Source organism: Chlamydotis macqueenii, chromosome 2, assembly GCF_036417535.1.
Source record: "Chlamydotis macqueenii isolate bChlMac1 chromosome 2, bChlMac1.mat, whole genome shotgun sequence".
Taxonomy (NCBI): Eukaryota; Metazoa; Chordata; class Aves; order Otidiformes; family Otididae; genus Chlamydotis; species Chlamydotis macqueenii.
In genome coordinates this window covers 54,960,911-54,982,363 of record NC_141557.1, presented here as the reverse complement: position 1 = coordinate 54,982,363, position 21,453 = coordinate 54,960,911, and the positions used below count along the sequence as shown (strand labels likewise).

At 37.6% G+C, this 21,453-nt stretch overlaps 1 protein-coding gene across 1 annotated transcript; it reads left to right on the top strand.

The window, feature by feature from the left end:
• Window positions 1-3,090: 3,090 nt before the first annotated feature.
• On the top strand, window positions 3,091-21,382 carry LOC147601663 (mediator of RNA polymerase II transcription subunit 1-like). The gene is made up of 17 exons (XM_086741473.1): window positions 3,091-3,106; window positions 6,431-6,534; window positions 7,635-7,740; window positions 8,073-8,127; window positions 8,591-8,723; window positions 9,800-9,828; window positions 12,025-12,096; window positions 12,196-12,270; window positions 13,287-13,357; window positions 14,160-14,225; window positions 14,697-14,805; window positions 15,533-15,657; window positions 16,019-16,131; window positions 17,876-18,071; window positions 18,411-18,506; window positions 18,937-19,045; window positions 20,115-21,382. Exons 1-17 carry the CDS (start codon window positions 3,091-3,093, stop codon window positions 20,473-20,475), a joined length of 1,836 nt encoding a protein of 611 aa, XP_086597599.1. The 3' UTR covers window positions 20,476-21,382.
• The last annotated feature ends 71 nt before the right edge of the window (window positions 21,383-21,453 follow it).

Below are 21,453 nucleotides of genomic sequence, written 5' to 3'. Positions count from 1 at the left end.
GTGTAACGAGCTGGCATTTGTTGAGCTCCTTTATGGTATTGTCTTTCCTGAAAAATGCGTCCTTCCCACATACTATTTTACTGAAATCAGTATTTGCCACTGCGTGCTATTTCTTTTTTTAGTCTGCATGTTATATAACCCATATCCTGATATATATTCAATCAGAACACTTAAGCCTAACAATAATCTCCAAGCCAATATTGGTTTAAAATAGCTCAAAGTAGACCTGAAGTAATTTCACTTTTGTGCCATGAAAATAACACAAAAAATATTGTAAAAACAGTTTTCCTAATCTTTGAGTTGTCTATGTAATTGTTTATCTCATCTTTTCCTTTTTGTATCTTTTCTGCTTTCTATATCCTTCCTTTTCTATTACTTCTGTTTTTCATACTTCGTATGGTTTCATACTTACTTCATGGTTTTTACTTGTCTTTTTACAGCCTTTGTGTTTCTCTAGCTTCTTTCCCCGTATCTCTTTTTCTTTGAAGGTTTTCTTCTTACTTCTGGAGATGTGCAATAGCAAAGTCAGGTAAACTGCAGTTTGGTTTCTAGTTCTGCAGCTGTGGCCAGCTTCAGGAGTCACATCGTCTTCCCTATCTCTCTGTTTCCCCATCTGGAAAACAAGATAATTAAGCTGTTCTCCTGTGTGGCTAGCTTTAAGACATACTGGTGGAAAGCTTTTTTAAGCACAATTATTCTCTTTCTTTACTTCACCTCTTCTCTACCTCAGTTACCTCCTCAATGCTCGTAATGATTTTCAGCTCCTTAACTAACACTTAGCTCCCATTCTTCCCCAGCTTCTAACAGTATAATTTTCAATGTGGACCTTCAACATACTGTTGTTATTACTAATTCTGCCATATTCTGTAGATTATGTGCCAGCTGCCTTCACTTTATCTCTATCTTGAAGGAGAGCTGTTGCAGCTCTTAAGTGATGGGTTCCATTGATTTTACCTGACTGATGTCAGTAAAGAACATGAATGGTGGTGCAACACCTGATTTCAGTTATAAAAATGATCAGAAGAGTCTTAGAAAGATGAGAGCTGTGGGATAAGCAAGAAATTTTCAGTTATAAACACCAGTTACAGTGTCCTCTGAATCCTTGTAAAGGGAAAATGTGCGCATGTGAAGCCAGCCCTCCCATGTTCATTCATGAAGCTATTTAAATCACGGTCGCATGTCTCTAGTACCTTTGGGAAAAGATTTAGACAAGAACTCCTTGGATGTTATAATGCTAACATCAAGCAGCAATCAAATGTTAGTCATATCTTGACTATGCTCCGAGGAAAAGATATGCCCTGTCAGTGCCAATGCATTTCTACATACATGGCCATTTGCTATGAACCTACTTTTTTGATGTCTGTCTATACAGCCTTTGGCTTTGAAGGATCTTAATAACTTTCAGTGAAGGAGTAGGAAACAGTCAAAGCCTGCCAGTGTTAAGTGCCTCAGACTACAGTGCCAGAAGGGCTATTCAGTGAGTCCTGAAGTAAAACTGGTTCGGTCTGTATGACTGTAGTGAAATAAAATGCAGACAGCAACATTCTGATGTTACTCTCAGGAACAAAATATTTACACTCCATAACTGTGGAGATGATGTGGAGTGTGAAGGAAAGATGACAAAACATATTGTAGTATTTATGGGTTGTAAAGCCATAAGCTGTAGACTGCATCAGACTAAGCTATGATTTATAAAAGCTAAGCAGCACTGGGGTTAGCCTACCTTAGATGGAAGAGCACCTAGGATAGATAAACAAATTGTTTGAGAATGCTCACCATTTTTTATAAACACTGATTCATGTTCCAGTAACATGTCCATTTTATAGCTCTGTCACTGATGATCACTCTAAAATCCCATGGCACTTCTGGAAGGAACATAATATTACCTCTGATCTCCTGACCGGGTATCAATTCAGATATTCACTTCGACACCTCTTACACATCCTGCAGTTCTAACTGGAACCACTCGTTTCCAATGGCTGCCCTGTTTTCTCTCATCAACAGTTCAGCTGAGGGCTTCTGGAAAGATGCAATTCTAAGAAAGTGCTGGAAGCAGGCCAATGAAGAAATTCCTGGTGATTTATTCTGGTTTTAATTAGAATCATAGAATGGTTAGAGTTGGAAGGGACCTTTAAAGGTCATCTAGTCCAACCCCCCTGCAAGGAGCAGGGACATCCCTGACTAGATCAGGTTGCTCAGAGCCTCATCCAACCTGGCCTTGAACGTTTCCAGGGATGGGGCTTCCACCACCTTTCTGGGCAACCTGTTCCAGTGTTCTACAACCCTCATTGTAAAAAATTTTTTCCTAATATCCAATCTAAATCTACCCCCCTCTATTTTAAAACCATTACCCCTTGTCCTATTGCAACAGGCCTTACTGAACAGCCTCTCCCCATCTTTCTTGTAGGCCCCCTTGAGGTACTGGAATTCTTTAGATTAAAAAAAAAAAAAATCAAGACTGGATGTAAGATTAATAGAAAAAAGCTACCCTCAGCCCCCCAAAAGAAACCAGAAACAAGAAAATATACCAATGTTGCATTGAATATGGAATTCCTGGAATCTTTTCCAGACTGCTATCATTAAAATGTATCAACAGTATGCAAAGTTTTCCCTTGTTCTGTATTAAGTCTAAGAGTATCTTCACTGAAACAAAGAGTTTACTTGAATGCATGTAATAATATGAATGGAAAATACATTGATTCTGTCTCAGAAGAACAATGTATCATTCAGTGAAATGCAAAAATCATCAGAAATGGAAGAACTATGAAATTACAAAATATTATTTTCATATTAATCACAATGTTCCCAGGGCATGCATTGTGAAGCATATTACGGAGTCAGGAATTCAGCAAGATGCAGAAAACCATGACAAAAATAAACTACAAAAAGTAGTAATAATAATAATGAATTTCTAAAAAGGTCCCTAAAGGAGCATACCAGTTTTAACCCTTTAAAAGGGGATAAGATATTTGAGAGCAAGAGATGGTTTTCTCTGGGGACAACTTATTTTGTAACTGTGCACATGAAAGTTTCTTCCAGCAACACTTTTTGCTGAACATGCAAAGAGAGAGTAATGTAGAGCAGGTGGGCATGCAGGATTCATACGGTAATTCCTGTTATCTTGTATACTGATGATAATGCTTGGCCTGTTGCTTTTTTTTTTTTTCCTGTGAACTGACCCAGTTAAACATTTGTGTATCTAATATGCCTGAGATGCTATAATTAGAACATTTTAAATTATTCAACACTCTTAACTCTTCTCTTGAGTGTGGTAATTTGATATAACAGTTCTGAATACTGAAACAACACCTTGATCCAAGCTTTCTAACAATGCTTAAGCTGCTGTTTCTCATGTATGGTCTTAAGCAATGTTACAATTTTATGGTGGTATGAAGGCTACTACTTCTCTTGGAATATTGTCTTGTTATGAAAATCTGGCACTGTCCCTATCCTGGAAAAATGATGCAAATTCATCTACCTAAACACCTTCATTTGAGCACAATATAAAAGGTTATTTTGTGTTTAAAAATTAAAGTGAATTTTAGGCTTAACAGCCGTGCTAGACTGTGGCTACTTAACTTAAAGTCCTCTGTTTATTTACAAAACAGCTATTGTGCAGACAAGGTAAGCAGTGGCATGTTTCCCTCTGTTATTTTGGAAATATTCTCTTCAAGATGGTCAGAGAATAATTTACTTTTCTGCTTATTCAAGCCATGATCAAACCACTGGAGTTGGTAGCAAGATCACAGAGACTCCAGTGAGCTCAGGATCATGGCAAACATTTATGAAAAATATTTCATGGCAAACATTTACTACAAAAATATTAAACACTACTAAGTTGTGGTATGTCACATGTGAACACACCCATTCACAAGATCTGGACTGAGGCAATCTACTTACTTTACATGGGCCATAATATGTGTTCTTACCAAGCAGAAAGCATTTCAATACATTGTTCAAGCAAACCTAACCAAAAGTGCCTCTCTTGAAATGCTGAAAACGTGTTTTTAAATGGATGCACCAAGTCCCATGCAAAGCTTATGATTATACCTATAGTCACTTCTAATGTCAGTTTTAAACAAATAAATGAATATTTAATAGCATAAGCCAAGCTATTAATTTTAGGAAAATTTGATCTATCACAGGTGTGGAATGATGCCTATAGGAGGGCTGTGCCCTACCCTGTAACTCCATCAGTTTACTTGATCACCTTTCCCCTCCTTTGTAAAAGCTGAAATGCAAGCATACTTAAAACTCTTTTAGCTGCATTGTCTTTCCCTAAGTAATATGCTTAGCACCTGTCTGTTTGGAGACAAATACCACTTTTTGGCACATACCTTATACTTCTGGGATTCCTGGGTCCGTACGTAGTCTTCTCCGTAATCTTAGTGAGGCCACCAGACTATTTACTTTCTACTCAGGTGCCTACATACAAGTCCAAGATCATCTCTTTTACATGTTATGAGACTGTTTCAGGCACTGCAGCATGACTGATGACAGTTGAAAACAGAAAGCATGCCGTAAAACATCTTGGAACTGTGCCATGCAGGGTTCATGTAGGAAACACTCTTCTTGCTATAGACCTAGCATTCCCCAGTGACCAAGTTTCAAGCTAGTGCCTGTACAAATGTCTAGGATTAAACCCTGAACCTCACACTTCCATTGCACCCTGATTCCTATGTACAAGGAGACTAGCAACATAAGGTGGCTACAAAAGGATGCACAAATACAATGCAAACATTATAGATAGCTGTAGTATTTTTTTTTTTTTTTCTACTGCTGAAGTAGACTAAAATCTCCCTTATGGAGTGCTTCCCTGTTTTTCTGAGTGATTGTTGCTATCATACCTCCCCCTGCTTTTCTTCCACAGTAAAATTCAGTCTTTTCCTGAGAGTGCTACAGCTTCTGAAAAAATGGGGACAAGCATTATCCCTTCTCCTTTGGACTTAGATGTGTAAGAGCACAACTGACAAGAGTGTCTCACTGCTTCTAAAAATTAGCCAAGTTGAGAAATCATGATGCTTTGCTTCTCAAGCTTAAACACTAACAGCTGGGGACCATTTTGTGAGGGAGCACCTGTGGTTGCTGTGGTGCAGGTGCTACAAGTAGGAGCCCTGGTTTCTTCTGGTATGGCTGGAGATGGAGTTACAGGGTGGGCCACAGTCCTCCTGTAGGCATCAAGGTATGGGTGACTGGGAACATTAGTGGGGTGTATGTTGCCCAGTAGGGGTGGTTGCAAGAGCTGGTTGGGGTCTGCTGCTTCCCCTTTCTCTAGCTAGTTGAGGTGGCCAGCTTTATAGGGCACTGTGGTTTCTGCTTTCTCATCCTCCCAACAGGAGAATGATGCTGCCAGCCTCTGCTCAACATCTCTGCTTGGTGTATGTAAAGGGTATAGATGTTCCTCTCCTAGTCTGTCTTCCTCCCCCTCTGTAGTGCTGCTAGCTCAAGGGGGACAATTCTCTGTGGTTATTGTGTCCTCTAGATCAAAGAAGCACTTTGCAATGCTGCTTCTGGTGCTAAGGGATAGAGCAGAGTGGGTGGTATGTTGCAGGAACTCAATTTCCTCTTATTAATCAGTCTGGAGTCTTCCTGCCTGTCTCAGGCTGATGTATCAGGAAGTTTGCTCTAGGCTTATTCCTGATGGAATTTGTGGTTATGGATGCACTGTGTCTCAGCAAAAAGCTTTATTTGAGGCTCTAGATTCTGTTTAAGGCCAGAAAGAGTATTTATAAGGAAACTGATGAGGGACTGGCCCTGTTCTCCTTCCTTGCTATCCCAATAAGAGAAAAAAAAAAAAATGCAACTTTGCATTGAGATTATCCCTCTGCAAAATCATAGAATAGTTAGGTTGGAAGGGACCTTGAAAGGTTATCTAGTCCAACCCCCCACCCCTGCAAGGAGCAGGGACATCCCCGACTAGATCAGGTTGCTCAGAGCCCCATCCAGCCTGGCCTTGAATGTTTCCAGGGATGAAGCATCCACCACCTCTCTGGGCAGCCTGTTCCAGTGTTTCACCACTTTCATAATAAAAAATTATCTCTAATCAAAATTAGCTCTAATGAGCTCTAGGAGGGTGTAGAAACCTGGATGCCTGAAACCCATAGCAAGGCCTTGGTATTTATTAAGAATACACATATGAGATTGTGCGTAGGTAAAGAAAGCCTAGTTGTTTAACAAGCTGAAGACTGGGCTCTGTATTTAATGTGGAGAATGCTTTGTCTGTACAAAAAGCACTTCTTTCTCTCAGAAGTCTTACAAAAAAATAGATATTTGTATGCAAAATTCAACTAAAACATTTTTTTCTGCCTCTTCTTTTGAAGCATAACACCTATGACCTTAACAATTTTTTGTATTTTTCCTCATCCAACTTTTCTGTTGGCCAATGTAAATACATGCCGTTATATTCAGAACATTTTGACATGTTTTTCAGGTGCTGTGACAGGTATTTCTACAAATGCTTTAATGGAACAGTTGCGTTTAAAATATCGACATAAACCATGGACTGAAACTCTGAAACTTGTCCATTTTTGCATGGTAAGAATTGCGTATTAGGTGAGAGAAGGATATGTGATGTAAGAGCAGGTTGCCAAGATGGTTCAAAAACTGCTTGACTTTAAAAAAATCACCCCACTCCTCTACCCCTGCCCGCACATGGTGCCTATTATAGCCTGGCTCTTGATTTTTCTTACAACAGTATATTTAAAAAAAAAGTTTCCTGTGTTATTTTAACAGTTTAGAGGTAGTTTCTTGTATTATTATAACTCTTTAGCACTGATTGTCTATATTTTAGGCTATTTTCCATTCATTATCATTAGCACATTCATAGCGTGTAAAGACAATTTCTTACCTGTAGGGCTGGGAGAAAATACTTTTTCAGAAACTGGCCTGAAACTTGCTATCTAGACTCTCTCCTGCTGTGATATACCTTAAGTTGTTCCATGCTTCCTGCCCTTCCAGCAGCTAATTAGAATTAAGAATAATATTTATGAAAAGCAAATTAGCACGACTGCTGTGAGCTTAGTATAAAAAGTCTCATTGTTTCCACGCTTCTTTTTATTAACGATTAACTAAAGCCTTACTCTGAAAACAATGTTCTGAGTTTGAACACAGTGAAAACTTTTAATCAGTGAATGTTCTTTGTGAATTGAAGTGTGAAGTATGAGAAGTTTTCAGACAAGAGCTAGAAAAGAAGCTGGGAGAGTTTGCTTGCTGCTTAAGTTAATATCTTCAGCTGGAACTTGCACTCTTTAACCAAGGACACTTGTGGCACTTACTGATCTCTCCTTTCACTCAGGCAGATTCCTCCTAAAAGAAAAATCTAAGTATTTTCTTAGCTGATCTCTAATATGGTCAAATTAGCTGATATTAGGAGACACAGCTTGTATTCAGCTCAAAAGAAAGGGGAATGGAAAGCTGCTCCCTGCTCCAAAGGCCTCTGATGTAGAACTACCGCACAATGGGGTCTTCACAAATCGATTCAGTGCTGCTGTTCTAGAGATAGGTATAATCATAGGTCACCTCTGTTTGACAAAAATAAATTAGTGTTTTGTTGTACTGGGCATTGGTGTTTTGTCTCTCATGCAGTGATATTCTTTAAGGAGTTTTTCTGTCTCTCGTTTTCACAAATTTGCTAGGATAAACCACTTCAGCGGCCTGTCAGTAACGCTCCAGATAGTCCATTGCTGTCTTGCATGGAGAAGATACAGAGGACATTAAATGGTAATGAGCTGTTGGATAACTGTTTTTTTTTTTTTTTTTAAATATTCTATGGAAACTACCCACCCTTTTCTATTGATGATGTTCTGCGCAACAGGGGTCAAATGTACAAACAGAGGTGGATATGACACAAGAGACTTGTGACTCATCTTTGGACTAAGCCTTCAGGCTATAGCTATTCTCAAAGTGTGAGAATAAGCTCTACCCAGCATAGTCCTCGTTAATCATAGGGTAATAGTTGTCATGCAAGAGATACTGTTTTCTCATTACCTAAATCGTACCCTTTAAAGCAGGATAATACTGGTTCTGCTTGATCATTCCAGCTTGATTAAATAACATTTCTGGTCTTTTTGCAGCTAAATCTCTGTTTTCTGTGATAAACAGATTGGAATCTTTATCCAAACAAAAAGGGTAAGTTTGTATATTAATGAATGCAAATGAGCAAGCATGGCCCCAAGTCCAGTGAGGACTACCATCTGGATGGCTTGTCAACAATTTTTTTTTTTTTAGCTCAGTGTTCTAATGGATTGTATTACTTGGAACAGGCATAACTGCCTGTTTTGATTAGCCCTTTGTGGAGGAGGTTGTTGGGTGAAGAGAGGGCATGCGTGCCTAGGTCCCAAAGCTGAGGTTAAATAGTTTTCAGCAAACCAGCATGATAATGCAGAGAGCAGAGCACAAATATATTGCCTGGTTGGATAGTTTCCAGAAGCTGAGCCAAGGAAGAGTTATTTTTGAAGCATCTCTGTCTCTTCCCACAACCAAGTAAACTATACTCATTTCCTTTCTCGATGTGACAGAATTTTTAGATATACAAGCCTTTTTTTTTTTTTTTTTTTTTTTTAAGTTACTTTTCTCTTTCTAATCTTCTCAGGCTTAATGCTTATGTTAGCCCCAGTGGGACTGACTGCTACATAACATCGAACATGTTTTATATAGAAGTTCAGCTGGAGAGGGGTGGAAAGGTGATGGATGTAAAGTTGGCTCACCTTGGAGAAGCTCCTGTGGTAAAGTTAATTTTCTTTGTCTCTCACCTCCCTGTAGTCTCCCACCTGGCCTCCAGCTGCCATGTCAGAAAATCTTTGGCTTCCTTTTGGTCTTGTCACAACTGCCAACATGTACGTGACACTAGCTACCTCTTTATGTACCTGAATCTCACCCAAACTTACAACTCTGTTACAGATATTAAGTACTGTAGCACTAAATATTAAGGTAAAACTCAGCTGACATGCTCACCTTCCAAGAATTTTTAGTACCCTGCATAAATATTTGTATTCTCACACTTCAACTTATCAATATACAGTAGATAACAGGGTCTTAAAATATTTTTCTACCAAGGTATCATGCACTATATATTCCCAGTGGATGTCTTGAAGCTGTTACAAGATCTATTTTTCCTTCTACCTGCTTTAGGAGTATATGCATTCCTACTAATGGAGATGTTTTCCTTGCAAAATTTCTCATTAAGATATTGGTAAAATATTACTCTGCAGTTCACATACCATGTTCTGCATTTGTTCAGTATTACAGACAATCTTTCAGATCAAATATATAACAAGCTGTTGCAGGTGGGTGGGAAGCATAAACTCTGATTTTTATCAGTAAGCATACAAATTGTGGCATTAATTTGGAGTTAATTTAACCCCTCTTTTTCAGTTGCAGTCAGCCCAGGAATTTCAAGTTGTTCTGTTTAACCAGCACAGGGCTCTTGATCTGTGAGTGCTGGACAATATTAATAGGATAGAAATGCATATCCAGAGAATTTTAGCACAGTAACTGCTAATAAAAGAAAAACTGGCAGAGAGGCGTGTTTTTTTTTTTTTTTTCTGGGAAGAATTTACCAACAAGCTATTTCTGTTAATTTTACCCTCTTGCACAGAGCCTTTGTTCTTCTAATTATTGTATTCATATTATGTTTTAGCTATTGTAATGTTAGTGTGGTTTTTGTTGGTTGGATTTTTTTAAGCTAACCGTTCAGCTAATTAGAAGTAATAGGGAACAATCTTATTACCAATGAAATGTTTGCAAGAGATGTTTCAGAAAGGATGGTAAGAAACATGTAACTGCTCTCTTATTCCTGTAGGTTTGTGATGACTTGGCGCAGTATTTAAGGTAAAGAATAATGTACAGAGTCTCTTCTTGAATGGGAAGGAATTCTGGAGTCTTATGTTTCTCTGAATGTTGTGGAGAAGTCAACACTCGAATGGTTTCAGTGTAAGAACTGATGAGAAAAAGAAAAAAAATATAAATTTAGAAAACAGAAGAACTGACACCTTTTTGGGTTTTATTTTATGTGGAAAGTTGGTTCTAGTGCTCCATATTGGAGTTTGGTGGTTGTTGTAACTTATTATGCACTTCCAATTTTCAAATTCAAGGCTAAAACTGCAGCAAATATGATTTTGAAAAGATACTCCAGGCATTACTTATTTCTCAAGTCATTTTATTGAAAACAGCTAAATTGCATCCACTTCAATGGAGCGAGGGGGAAGAGTAGTTCCCAGTACCTTGGCTCTAGCTGCCAATTGAACACAGCTTTTGAATACTGGCATTTGTGTTGATTGCAAGAATTATAGAAATAGGACCCATAATCATGGAAATAGACTGATGATGACAATTCAGAACTGGCAGATTTACAGATCCAAACCAGATATTACTTCTACCCTTCCCTCAAATACTAAGTAGTCTTCGTACTGTCCTTACAGAAATGTCTTGACTACATGTCCTTCAGGCTTTAGTCGCAGCAGTGAGAGCAAGGTGATATCACATGGCCTGTTTTTCTCTGCCAATGTGTAGGTGGAGATGTTACTTTATTTTTCTCATGTAGCAGTAGGGCACTAATATTTTTTTTTACCACATTTTGTTCTGCTGGATAGTTGCTATTCCAGGTCAGGCCATCACCTTAAAAGCCCATTTAGAAGTTCTCCAGCCAATATGATCAAGGTCCATGGTTTTACTAATAATAAGTATATTTCAGAAATTGGATTCTTATTTAAATACCTTGGCAGAACAGTTGAAAGGGAAGGTAAAGAGAGAAAGAATAATCATTTTCCTTGCATATTTAATTTCTCTTTTAGTTGGACCTGTGATGCATCATCAGTTTTTCCAGCCCTCTCTTTCCTCAGAAATCAAGTTATATTAGCTATATAGGGGTAAACAGCTATGTCTAAAAGCTTTAACTTGCATTTTCCTAGGTTTTTGACTCCCAATGAATGTTAACTGCCAGCAGTTTGGCTTTGAGTGATAGTGTATAGTTAACATTGGCACTACTTGTCTGCTACTTCCTGTTTTTGTTAGGATTTGGCATGAAGTGCAAGTATACCTTCTACACCTATTGTTGTAGTTTTTTATTTGGTCATAAGGCAGTTTGTGTAATGTTTCCTGTAAGACTCAAAGTAACTATGAAATAATGATGAACCAGCCAGCTGGTTCATAGGCTGGTGCTGTGTCTGTCATGCCTGCTTGTCTCCTTTTTCCCTGCTTCCCCACTCGTCCAGCTGGAAAGAGTCATGGAAGAGCTGAGTGACTTGTTTAGGTTTCTGTTTGTAAAGGATCTGTCCCAATGTGAAAGGCAGGCAGGCTTATTTGGTCTCTTTGCTGATCCACATTGCAGCCAACAAGTACATGAGAAGGGAAGATATGTCGCCTTAAGTACAGCTCTCTGTGTGACTGCAGCACTAGAAAGTTTAGTAAGGCTTGTAAAATCCACTTAAGCAGTTGAGTAAATAACTGGTGGGTTAGTTCAGGCAGAGATCCGGGCTACCACAGGTAGTCAAAATCTGCAGGAATTCTGAGTTTTGAGCAGTCTGAACCATTCCTTCACAAACTTATGCAAGTCACTTGTCCCCTGTTCTTTTTTGATGTATCTGTCAATTGTATTTAAGATCTTCCTCACGTGGTGCCGTGAAGTGCAATATTAATACAATCCTTGATATTTTGATGAAAAGAACAATGTACAAGTGGATTGTATTAGGGAAGTGTCACTCCATGACTGGCTTCATTGGAACATAAATAAAAGTGCTTTGCAGCTGATGACCTGTCAAATTTGTGCATCATGCACATCTATTGCTTTCAGTAGTGCATAGTTAACCAATGTCAGCTATAATTATACTGCTTTTTGCAACAGAGCCAAGGATTCATATTTCCTGGTATCTTCTAAGAAAACTTAAAAGCAGTACTGTTACTTGCCAGATCTGATAAGGAGGGGGGCCTATGTCACTCTGAAATGGTGCTTTTTCTAGCAAGTTAAATATAAAAGACTTATTATTCATCTCATTTAGGAATGTGATAGCAATTGTTTCTTTTTGGTAGGATGGAGAACTATGATGCCTTTGGAAAGATTCTAGAAGACCTCTCAAATATGTATCAAATTCCAGGAAACAGGTTATAACTATTTTTTACTTGAAAAACTTTTAAAATCCATAGCCTAGCTTTTGTTTACTTACAAAAAAAAATTGATGCTTTCTCTTCTTTCTCCCTCAGTGAAATGAAGGCTAAAGGATACTTTGCTTTGCAGGCCCTTGAAAAAGATCTTTATTCAATGTATCTTCTAGACAGGTAACTTGAAGTCTACCTCTTTCTTCCTTTCCCTCCTCCCCCACCCCATCATTTCACTAAAAAAACCAAGTTACCTGATCTAATTACAGAGCAGGATGTGGAAGGCTAATGAGTTTTCTCCCACTAGAAAGCTTGAAGCCTTTCTACAGTTTGCCAACCCCAGGCATGCCAAACAAGACGATCTACTGAACTCCTGTGCTTTATCTAAGAGACTTGCTGGGGAACTGGTTGGTTGTAGAGCTTGAGTGTCTGTGCATGTGACCACCCACTAGGAGAAAACAGTGCATCTGAATGTCAGCAGTCATGTTTTGCTCTCTCTGTGGCAGAAGCAAAATATACTTTTTGGGGTTTTGCTATTTGGTATCTCATCTTCTGCTCAGGTTTTAGATCAGGGACAGTGGATCTTAGCTTTCCTCCTATCCTTCCTTTTCTCATTTCTCCTTTCAAAGAGTAGGATTACAGATAGATGGGGAACAGATTTTTCCTAAACCCTCTGGTAATTGTACAATGATTCTCATTCTTTTCAGAAAATCAGAGTTAAGTGCGGTGCTTTCCTTCTGGATTTTTGAAGCATCTTTTTTTGATATCTTGCCTATTAAGTACTCTGGGCAAGCATGACCTTCTGTAACTTGAAGCATACTCTTTGGCTTATTTTTTGTACAGTGTTCCCTTATGAAGCATACTAACTCTGTTTGTGTTAGTTTATCCAGGTTATTTCCTCACTCTTTACTCAACCTGCCACTCCAATATTTTTATCCCACTTCATTTCTGGTAAATAGCACATCAAATTGCAACGTGAAATGGCTCAGATACAGGGATGAAACTGGAAGCTCAAGTCCTAGGAGCAATGCATGAGTGAAATGATGATGTTTTGGAAGCTGTCATAACAAACAGAGACACAATCTAGTTCCAAGAAAGCATAGTCTCCCTTTGATTAAGGGTGCAAATTATCCTTTACTTTAGCTTAGCTAGCACTGCAACTCAGGAAACACTAATCAAGATGTGTTTTGAACTAGAACACAGGATGTAAACAGAGTTACTGAAGTACTTCATGGAAAAGTAGGACACCTGGTGCCAAGAACTGGAGGTGATTTTTTTTTTTTTCCTCCTTCATAAATTCAAAGAATTGTAATAAAAAACCATACTGAGTTGATATTTGTTTACAGTAAAGATTCTCCATTATAAATAAAACATGCTGTAGGGACTTACTGTGTCTGTTTTCTCAGTGTACAGACATACAGAAGGAGAAAATACAAAGAGGCCAGGAGATTTATCAGTTACTACAACATTGACTTTTAGGCAGCCTGAAAGCAAAGCTGGTGATATTCTGAGGTTATGTGGGAAACCACAGTTTGGGAGTGACTGTGAGATGACAGTGGTAGTAGCTGAGAATTCATGTTGCCTAAAAGGCAAATGCAGTCAGTTGATAAGTTTTTTGCTCATCTACACTGTCAGAAGTGAGTTTTAACTGTTAATGTGTTATAGTTTGTAAAAGTACTTCTAATACATGCTACTGCTATCCTGTTGAACAGGTTGATGTGAGTGTCCTTTATGCAAGTATTACAACTTTCCCTTCAATTTCAGACTAGTCACTCAAAACTAGCAGTTCAGCTAGTATTTTTAAGGCTCAGCAACAGATTATTGTGCAAGAGATTGAAAAGATAAGATGTCTGTGACTTTATACACTAAGGGTTTAGCTGTTAAATGCTGACTAAGAAAATGTTGTGATTTGAACATATACTGTAATAAGAGCTGTAATTATATAAGGAATCCCCTTTTGCCAATCTCCACTGCTCTTGGGTTTTGTTTTTTTTTTTTTTTCCCTTTGTGTCAAGATGGCTAACATATTTCCTCTACTGACATGTGTAGTAACCTTTTTTATTCCTCAGGAACTCCTATGAGCATTGAATTTTACATTTCTCCCTATCAAGTTTTGGAAGCAGAACTAAATCCTGGTAAAGCAGAAATAACTAATGTGATAACTTTTTTCAGCACTACCTGTTCCATTAAGCAAAGTTAATTAATGAAACTCAGAAATAAAATTATAGTTTTGCAGAATGATTTATGTGATGCACTGTAGCACAACTATAATGTACATCAAGCAACTACTGTCCCATTTCTTAGCTGTTCACCCAAGTTGAAGTGAGAATGATATGAAACAAAATAACTGCCTAGCCAGCATGAAAATGACTGGTACTTGTTTGATCTGTTTGGGACATGCATGTCCCAAAAGCTATTGCTGCTATCAGCACTGGGCAACTGTGGCCTTTTGGGTGTGGTCTATGCAGGCTTCTCCTTGCTGCCCAAGCCACTGTGGCTGTCAGTTGGACCTGACTTTTAAAAGACCTTACTATTGTGTGGTTTTTATGCATAGGATTAATCTACACTTCCATGAGGAAAATAATGCAGTTCTCTTTCTCCCTCAGGTTCCCAGGTATGTGGAACAAAAACAGTTGTAAATATTGAAGGCACAGATACGCTTCACAAACTTCCTCTTTCTCCACTGCTTATAGATTCTCAAGCTGGAGAGGATGGGTAAGGCTCTGGGCACTTCTCCATACAGAAATGGATTTACAAGTCATTGGCACTAACCTCAGCATAACTTACATTTAGCCTCTACTAAAACAGGAAGCTCTGTTTTATTGATGGCATTAGGATTCATAGCTACACCCTCTATAACCTGTGGCTTTTTAAGATTTCCCAAATGAACTTTAAAGTTATTGTGTTTTATATTTAACTGTCTCAATTGCATTGAACTATGGATTTATTTATAGATTTGAAGCCAGAAGGAGCCACTGGAATCATATAATGTAACTTCCTAGCTTTCAACAAGCAACTCCTGCATAGTTTCAGAATAAATAAAACATATATTGAGGGATATTACACCTTAACTATATGGAAGAGTTTATCATCCCACCATGGATACTGACATCTCATCTCTCTACTTTGATGCTAGGCTGGAGGGAAAGTCTGAAGTCAGTCTCCAAAATATATAACTATAGAATGAGTTATAGCAAACATCCTTGTGTGCTGTTCCTCAATTTCTGGTGGCTCACTCTACCTTTCAGCCAGTCTCCACATTAACTTTTTTTTTAAATGTTAAAGTATATAGTTGGGCTTATAAAGCAAGATTTTTCTCAGGACAGAAAAAGTATGGAATGTAGTAAACAACTAGGGACTTGATAGTGGCCTTGCATTACAAGTCCTTGTTATGTCAGTTTCTGTAATAAGCTTTCATTATGATTTCTTTTTTTCTTTCCAGCAACTCTGCTTTTTTGCCATTGACTGATGAACTCAGCATGGATTTGCCAGCTTTTTTTGTGTTGAAGTTTCACCAGCCTATTCCTATGTCCTCATCCAGTATTGAAGAGATACAGAGGCTCACGGGCATGTTATAGTTGTTTTTAAGACTAAGTACTTCTGCCACTATGCATTGCTTATTTGCTTTTTATTTCCCTGTGTTAATGTTGTAAGAGGAAAAACTGGTTTCTGGGGCAGAAGATGTTCTGTTCTGTCAGCCCAAGTGTAACATTTTAGCAATCAGTGCAAAACATAAGTTCTAAGAAAGATATGACAATTACAGGCAAAGCTGTTAAATGTTCTACCTCAAATTCCCATTAGTAAAAAAGAGAATAAGAAAGGAGATAAATGTTTTTGCCTTTTCCAAACATTGGTTTTGTTTTTAATATTAGCTTTCATGTATAGTCATAACCTAAATGCTAATTCAAAAAAAATCACCTGGTTTCAGGAATTCAGATTACTGGCTTGAAACTAGCTCCTCTACATGAACTGATTGTTCAGTCTACCGTTGAAGAAAAATGCAGTGAAGACTTGTCTACACATAAATCCTGTTTCTTTGTGGTGAGTATAATGTGTGTTTGACACACACTCTGGCCTTGTGCAAAATATACACTGAATTAATTTTCCCATAAGCAAGCAATGCAGACTTCACAGAATCCCAATAGTATTTAAATACTCTTTAGCAAATAATTGAAGTTTACTTACAAAATTAGAGCCTTCCATGTAAGTGAGCTTCTCATCCTCATTAATGAAACACTGTGTGTATGGCTGCTGAAGTCATACTAATTTATCTCTGTGTAACCCAAATATTTACTCTTCGAAAAATTGCTCAGAACTTTATCATTAATGCCTTAAAAAAGGAAACTTACTGGCTGGTGTGAGGAGCAAGTCCTGAGATGGTACTTACCTAGATTTCTCAAGGTCTTTATCATGCTGCATGTCACGTTGTTTTCACAAAAAAAAAAAGATTTATTGATGAGATAATACTGAGAATACTGATTCCTTTTAAAGGAAATGGCAGGAAGGAAAATGTATAGTGTTAGAACAGCAATATCAATTACTGTCTAGAGCCTATGTAACAGACTGCTTCTCTTTTAGTAACTGTTTTATTAAAAAAAAATAATTTAGGCTGAGTTAGATGTAGAGGAAAAGTTTTATAACAGAAAATAGTGGCTAAGGTGCTTTCTGTCATACTTATGTACAAGGGCAACTATAAGACAAGCTTGAAAGAGCTACTTTTTTTTTTTTTTTGCTAGGCAACATTAATTTTGCAATTCACAGTAACAAAAGAAGAGGACACTTCTTTCTTTTCTACTAGCAGTGTTAGCAGACCTCATTGCCTACGCAGTTCTTGGTCTTTGAGGTGGTGGTTCAGAAAGTAGTAATAAGTTTACACCATGCTAAAATGAGGCTCAGCAAAGCTCTCCTCTATCAAACACATAAGATGGGATTAATTTTTTCATTTCCATTAGATACATACAAAAGGTTCTGTAACTCTTCAGCAATTCCCTAAAATATTAGTACTTGCTGGGAGATTGTTTTGCTTCAGTGTTTAAAGATTTAATTTTTAGAGAGAAACTACTAAATTTAATTCTAACCTTGAAAGGAGTGTAGGGGAAACCCTTTTGCTCCATGAACACATGAGGAAAAGCTCTTTATTCTGCTCTTCAGCTTTTATTAATGTACATCTGCTAATTAACTGCCCTGTTCTTAAGGTGACAGTTCCCATTTGGCATCCTGAAGCAGATTACACAATACTGCACTTCTAATTTTGTCATAGAATCACTGTCAACTTGGACATGTGGCAAACTTTTCTCTCATCTTCTCCTCTTCAAATGAATCATCAGGAGATATTCCAGGCAAACATGGTTCTCCAAAAAAAAAGCAATAGGGATGGAGGGAGGAACAACATATGATGCCCTCAAGAGCTTTGAGGAAAAACTGCTATCCTATTTGTACAACTGTCAAGCAGCACTACTATGATATTCTGAGAGAAGATCTTGGTCGTTAATATTTCTACAGCCTACAAGGTTCTTAAGAGTAGTTAGAACTGGTAGCGCTTGAACTCCCAACCACTTGGCTCTGGGTATAGTTGCCTAATTTGGATGCATTTGGAAGGGAAGAGTGGATTTCATTTAGCTTCCTCTAAGGATTATATTTCTACTGAAATGCAGAGATGTAGTGGACATGCTGGAAGTGTATCTTCCAACATTATTTTTGCTGTCAGATTCTGCAGTTGCCTGATAACATCAAGCTTTACTTTCTTGTTTTCAGTGCATGAAATATCACCATATTTGTTGTTCAGTCTCTTCCAGATTGCCCAAAGCACTGTTACTTCATAAGCAGGGGCTCAGAAAAATCAGATTTAGCAGGAGCCTTCGTCAGTAAAATCCCATTTAGCCATCCGAAGTGTGTGCCTGCTGTAATAGAGATTCTTCGACATCAAGTAGCATATAACACTCTTATTAGCAGCTGTATCTCTGAGAAGCATATAAATGAAGGTAAATAGTGTGGTTGGAAGTAATGGCAGAGTATTAGAGAGAAACTAGCTTCTAAGCAGGGTGTTAACAGATTTACTGCTCCCTTGCCAAAGCTGTCATTACTTGTGGAGTACTTTAAATAATAATAATAAAAAAATCCCTTAATTCTAGTATTACACTGATTTTGATTTTTTTTTAATCTCCTAGGCCTGACATTTCTATAAGCATAAAATAAATTGCCAAAGTAATTAATAATTAGATTCTAATGTATCAGTAATTTTAAAATTCTGGCATGTGATTCAGCCAAAAAGAGTCTAAGTTCAATGGGTGGGTATGACTAAACAGTAATTTTATTTCTAGATGATTCAGAACTGCTTTACTTTGAAGTGGTACCATACAAGAACACCAGCTTTTCTGTCTTCTTCCTTCATCCTGTGAAAGAGAACTTAGCTTGTGGTATGTGTGAAATAATCTATACTGTCCTCCTTATTGGGCTGACAAGGGCCTTGCTTCTACCTAGGCTCTTGCACTATGCTTCTTTGTTACAAATATGTTCTAAGGACTATTCTCAATGGTGTGCAAACACTGAAAAACACAAGTAGCACTTGTATATTAATTGCTTACTAAAAAGTCTTCAGTATTCAGCATAAAACAAAGTAAATGTTAAAGTTCTATTCTGACTTGGCCTGCAGTTAATTAGTAAATTGTAACTTCTATTTCTGATTTAATTATACTAGGAAAAAGCAAGGCTTATGCAAGAGCATTGCTGCAAGTCCCTTTGCATTGACTTCAGTCTTACCTCTCTTGAAGCATCAGAATGAAAGGATGGTTTCCAATGCTTATAAAAATGTTTATTTTTAAATACTTACATTCTGTTCTTTCTTAGTGGCAATTGATGTTATAACCTCCAGAGAAATCCAATGTCACCTTCATTTAAATCCTCAAGATCCAACTCTAAATTCTAGTGATGACTTTATAACAAGAGCTATGAAGCGGTAAGTAGTTTTATTTCATAACAGTTGGAATGAACCTCAGATTTCTATTTAATGGAAATATCACATGCATTCACAATGCCATAAACTCAGCAACGAGAAAACTTCACTTTAGTAAAAAGTTATAATAGTGAGAATAAGTGTCTTAAGTAACGCAATCTTTCAAAAATTTTAAACATTAATAGTGATGGAAATGTTTCCTTCTAGTAGAAAGCATGTTTAGCAGGCAAAACTCTCAAATTCAGAAATGTTTACCTTCTATAAAGGCACTTTTTTTTTCTTTTGTAAACATGCTTTTCTGAACATTCTAGCTGATGACAGTCTCATGACTGGTGTAACTTAGAATAGCATGGAAAGGCCTTTTTCTGCATCTGCCTAATACTAATCAGTGCTTCTTTTCAGAAAGTGAGGTATATATGGCATGTCTACACCACTATCTAGCTTGTTTTCTGAAACAAATTCCAGGAGAGCCAAGTTGCTGCGATATATGAACATATGTTAGAGAAAGGACTGAAAGCACTAATTCATTTGGCATAAGCTAGTATTTAACTATTGTCTATTTGATGACAGCAAGATCAATGCAGGCTGGATTTTGGGCCTGTTTAATTAGCCTGCCCTGTCTTAAGTCACAGGATACTAGATACTATTCCAGGAACTAGGTTAACTCTATTGTTGGAAATGCAAGTAGTGGGGGGAAAGCTCCTCCAGTGTAGACAGTGTTTTAGAGTAGGTATGCTCTGTACTGTCTTATACAAAACATGAAAGTTACAAAGCACCCTTACGACTTTTTTTTTTTTTTACCAAACCCTCTCACTTTTTCTAGCAAAACTTCTTTGCACTGCTAATCTCAAAGATCCAGCACTTGATTTTCTTGTGTCAACATATGTTTCCAGTACATGCAGTTATACTGTAGTTATGTAATGCCTATTAAGTTGTAAAAGGCAAAAAGATGCAAGCAGGCAATGCTGTTTTTCACCACATGTATCGTTCAGGTGTCAAACACACTTTTAAAAAAGTACATCAAGGAATGGATGAAGTCTAATTGTGACTAATGTTTCATTTCCTCCTTCAGTTGCATGTCAGTCCCAGTTGTCATGAGAGCTATTTTCAGGAATGCTGCTAAGGCGAAAGCTGAGAGTGAAACACAAGACATAAAAGCAGACATTAAACAAAAACCTGAACCACCATGTAAGCAAATTATGGATTCTAATAGTCCTGAAGAAGGTCTTTCAGTGGCTGGTCAGCAAGATTTGGTTGTGACAGACAAGACAAGTGTTACAGACAGCCCGGAAGAAAATCTCTCCACAGTCAAATCTGAAACTCTGGGTGGTAACATGGAAAAAAGTAACCCCACAGTAAGCATGGAAACTTTGTGCACAGTAGAGGAAAGTAATTCCACAGCTAGTATGGAAGCTGTTATGACAGATAAGTAAAACACACAATCTGTTGTTTGATAATCAAACAAGAATGAAAATATTTTCCCTGATGTAGATTGCTTTTGTAGAAGTAGTTAGAGAGAACTTGGCAAGCTCACTGTTTACTTAGTAATTTGTGAATGAAGTTTCCTCTTTGCATGCTGTTAAACACATATGAAGTAATACTCTTGAATTTGCATTCTTAAACTTCCAAATTTTCAAAGTCTAATACTGCTGTAGTAACCTTTATTTTTGCCTGGATCACATTCTACCACAGTGTGGAAGAAACTTCTGTCTAACATATGTGATACAGGCTATAACATTACTTTTCTACAAGTGTATATGTTATGTTATCCATGTCAGCGTTATATTAAATAAATTGAGAAAAAGTTGTTTGAACAACCTTGTACATGCGTAATTAATGCAGACAGCCCTATTTGTCCACTATTTCAGAAACAAGTTCAAGAAGAGACTCTTAATTGCAGTTCTGTTTTCCCCTAATGCAGAAGTAGTACTGAATGGCAGCTGAACTTAGTCTACCAACTCTGTGGACAGGATAACTGAGTCTTTAGTAAAGAAGTAAGTTGTGCACTTAATATCTGAAAATCAAGTAGTTTTGCCTTAGCTTTTTTCTGGCTCCAAAGTGTAAAACTGTTTTGTGATTTAATTTTTAAGTATAGTTAACTGGGCTGTTCAAAACTTCAGTTTGTTTCTCTAGACCTGCTTTGTCTCAGACATGAAGGAAACTTACAAGCAACTTAAAAGTAAACTCCTAACTTACTGTAAGTTAGTTTAATTAGTGTAAAACAGAGAGAGGCATTCACAAAGAAAAAACTTCCTGACCAGAGCAATTTGCAGCTACAATTAAGGCAAGCAACAGGAAAAGGAGTCAAGTGCAGCATGTTGGCACAGAAATATGAAGTTGTCGGAAATATGCATGTGTGGCTGACAAAGGTGTTTCTAAGAGAAGGTGAATAAGCCTGGCTTCCTTGAAGA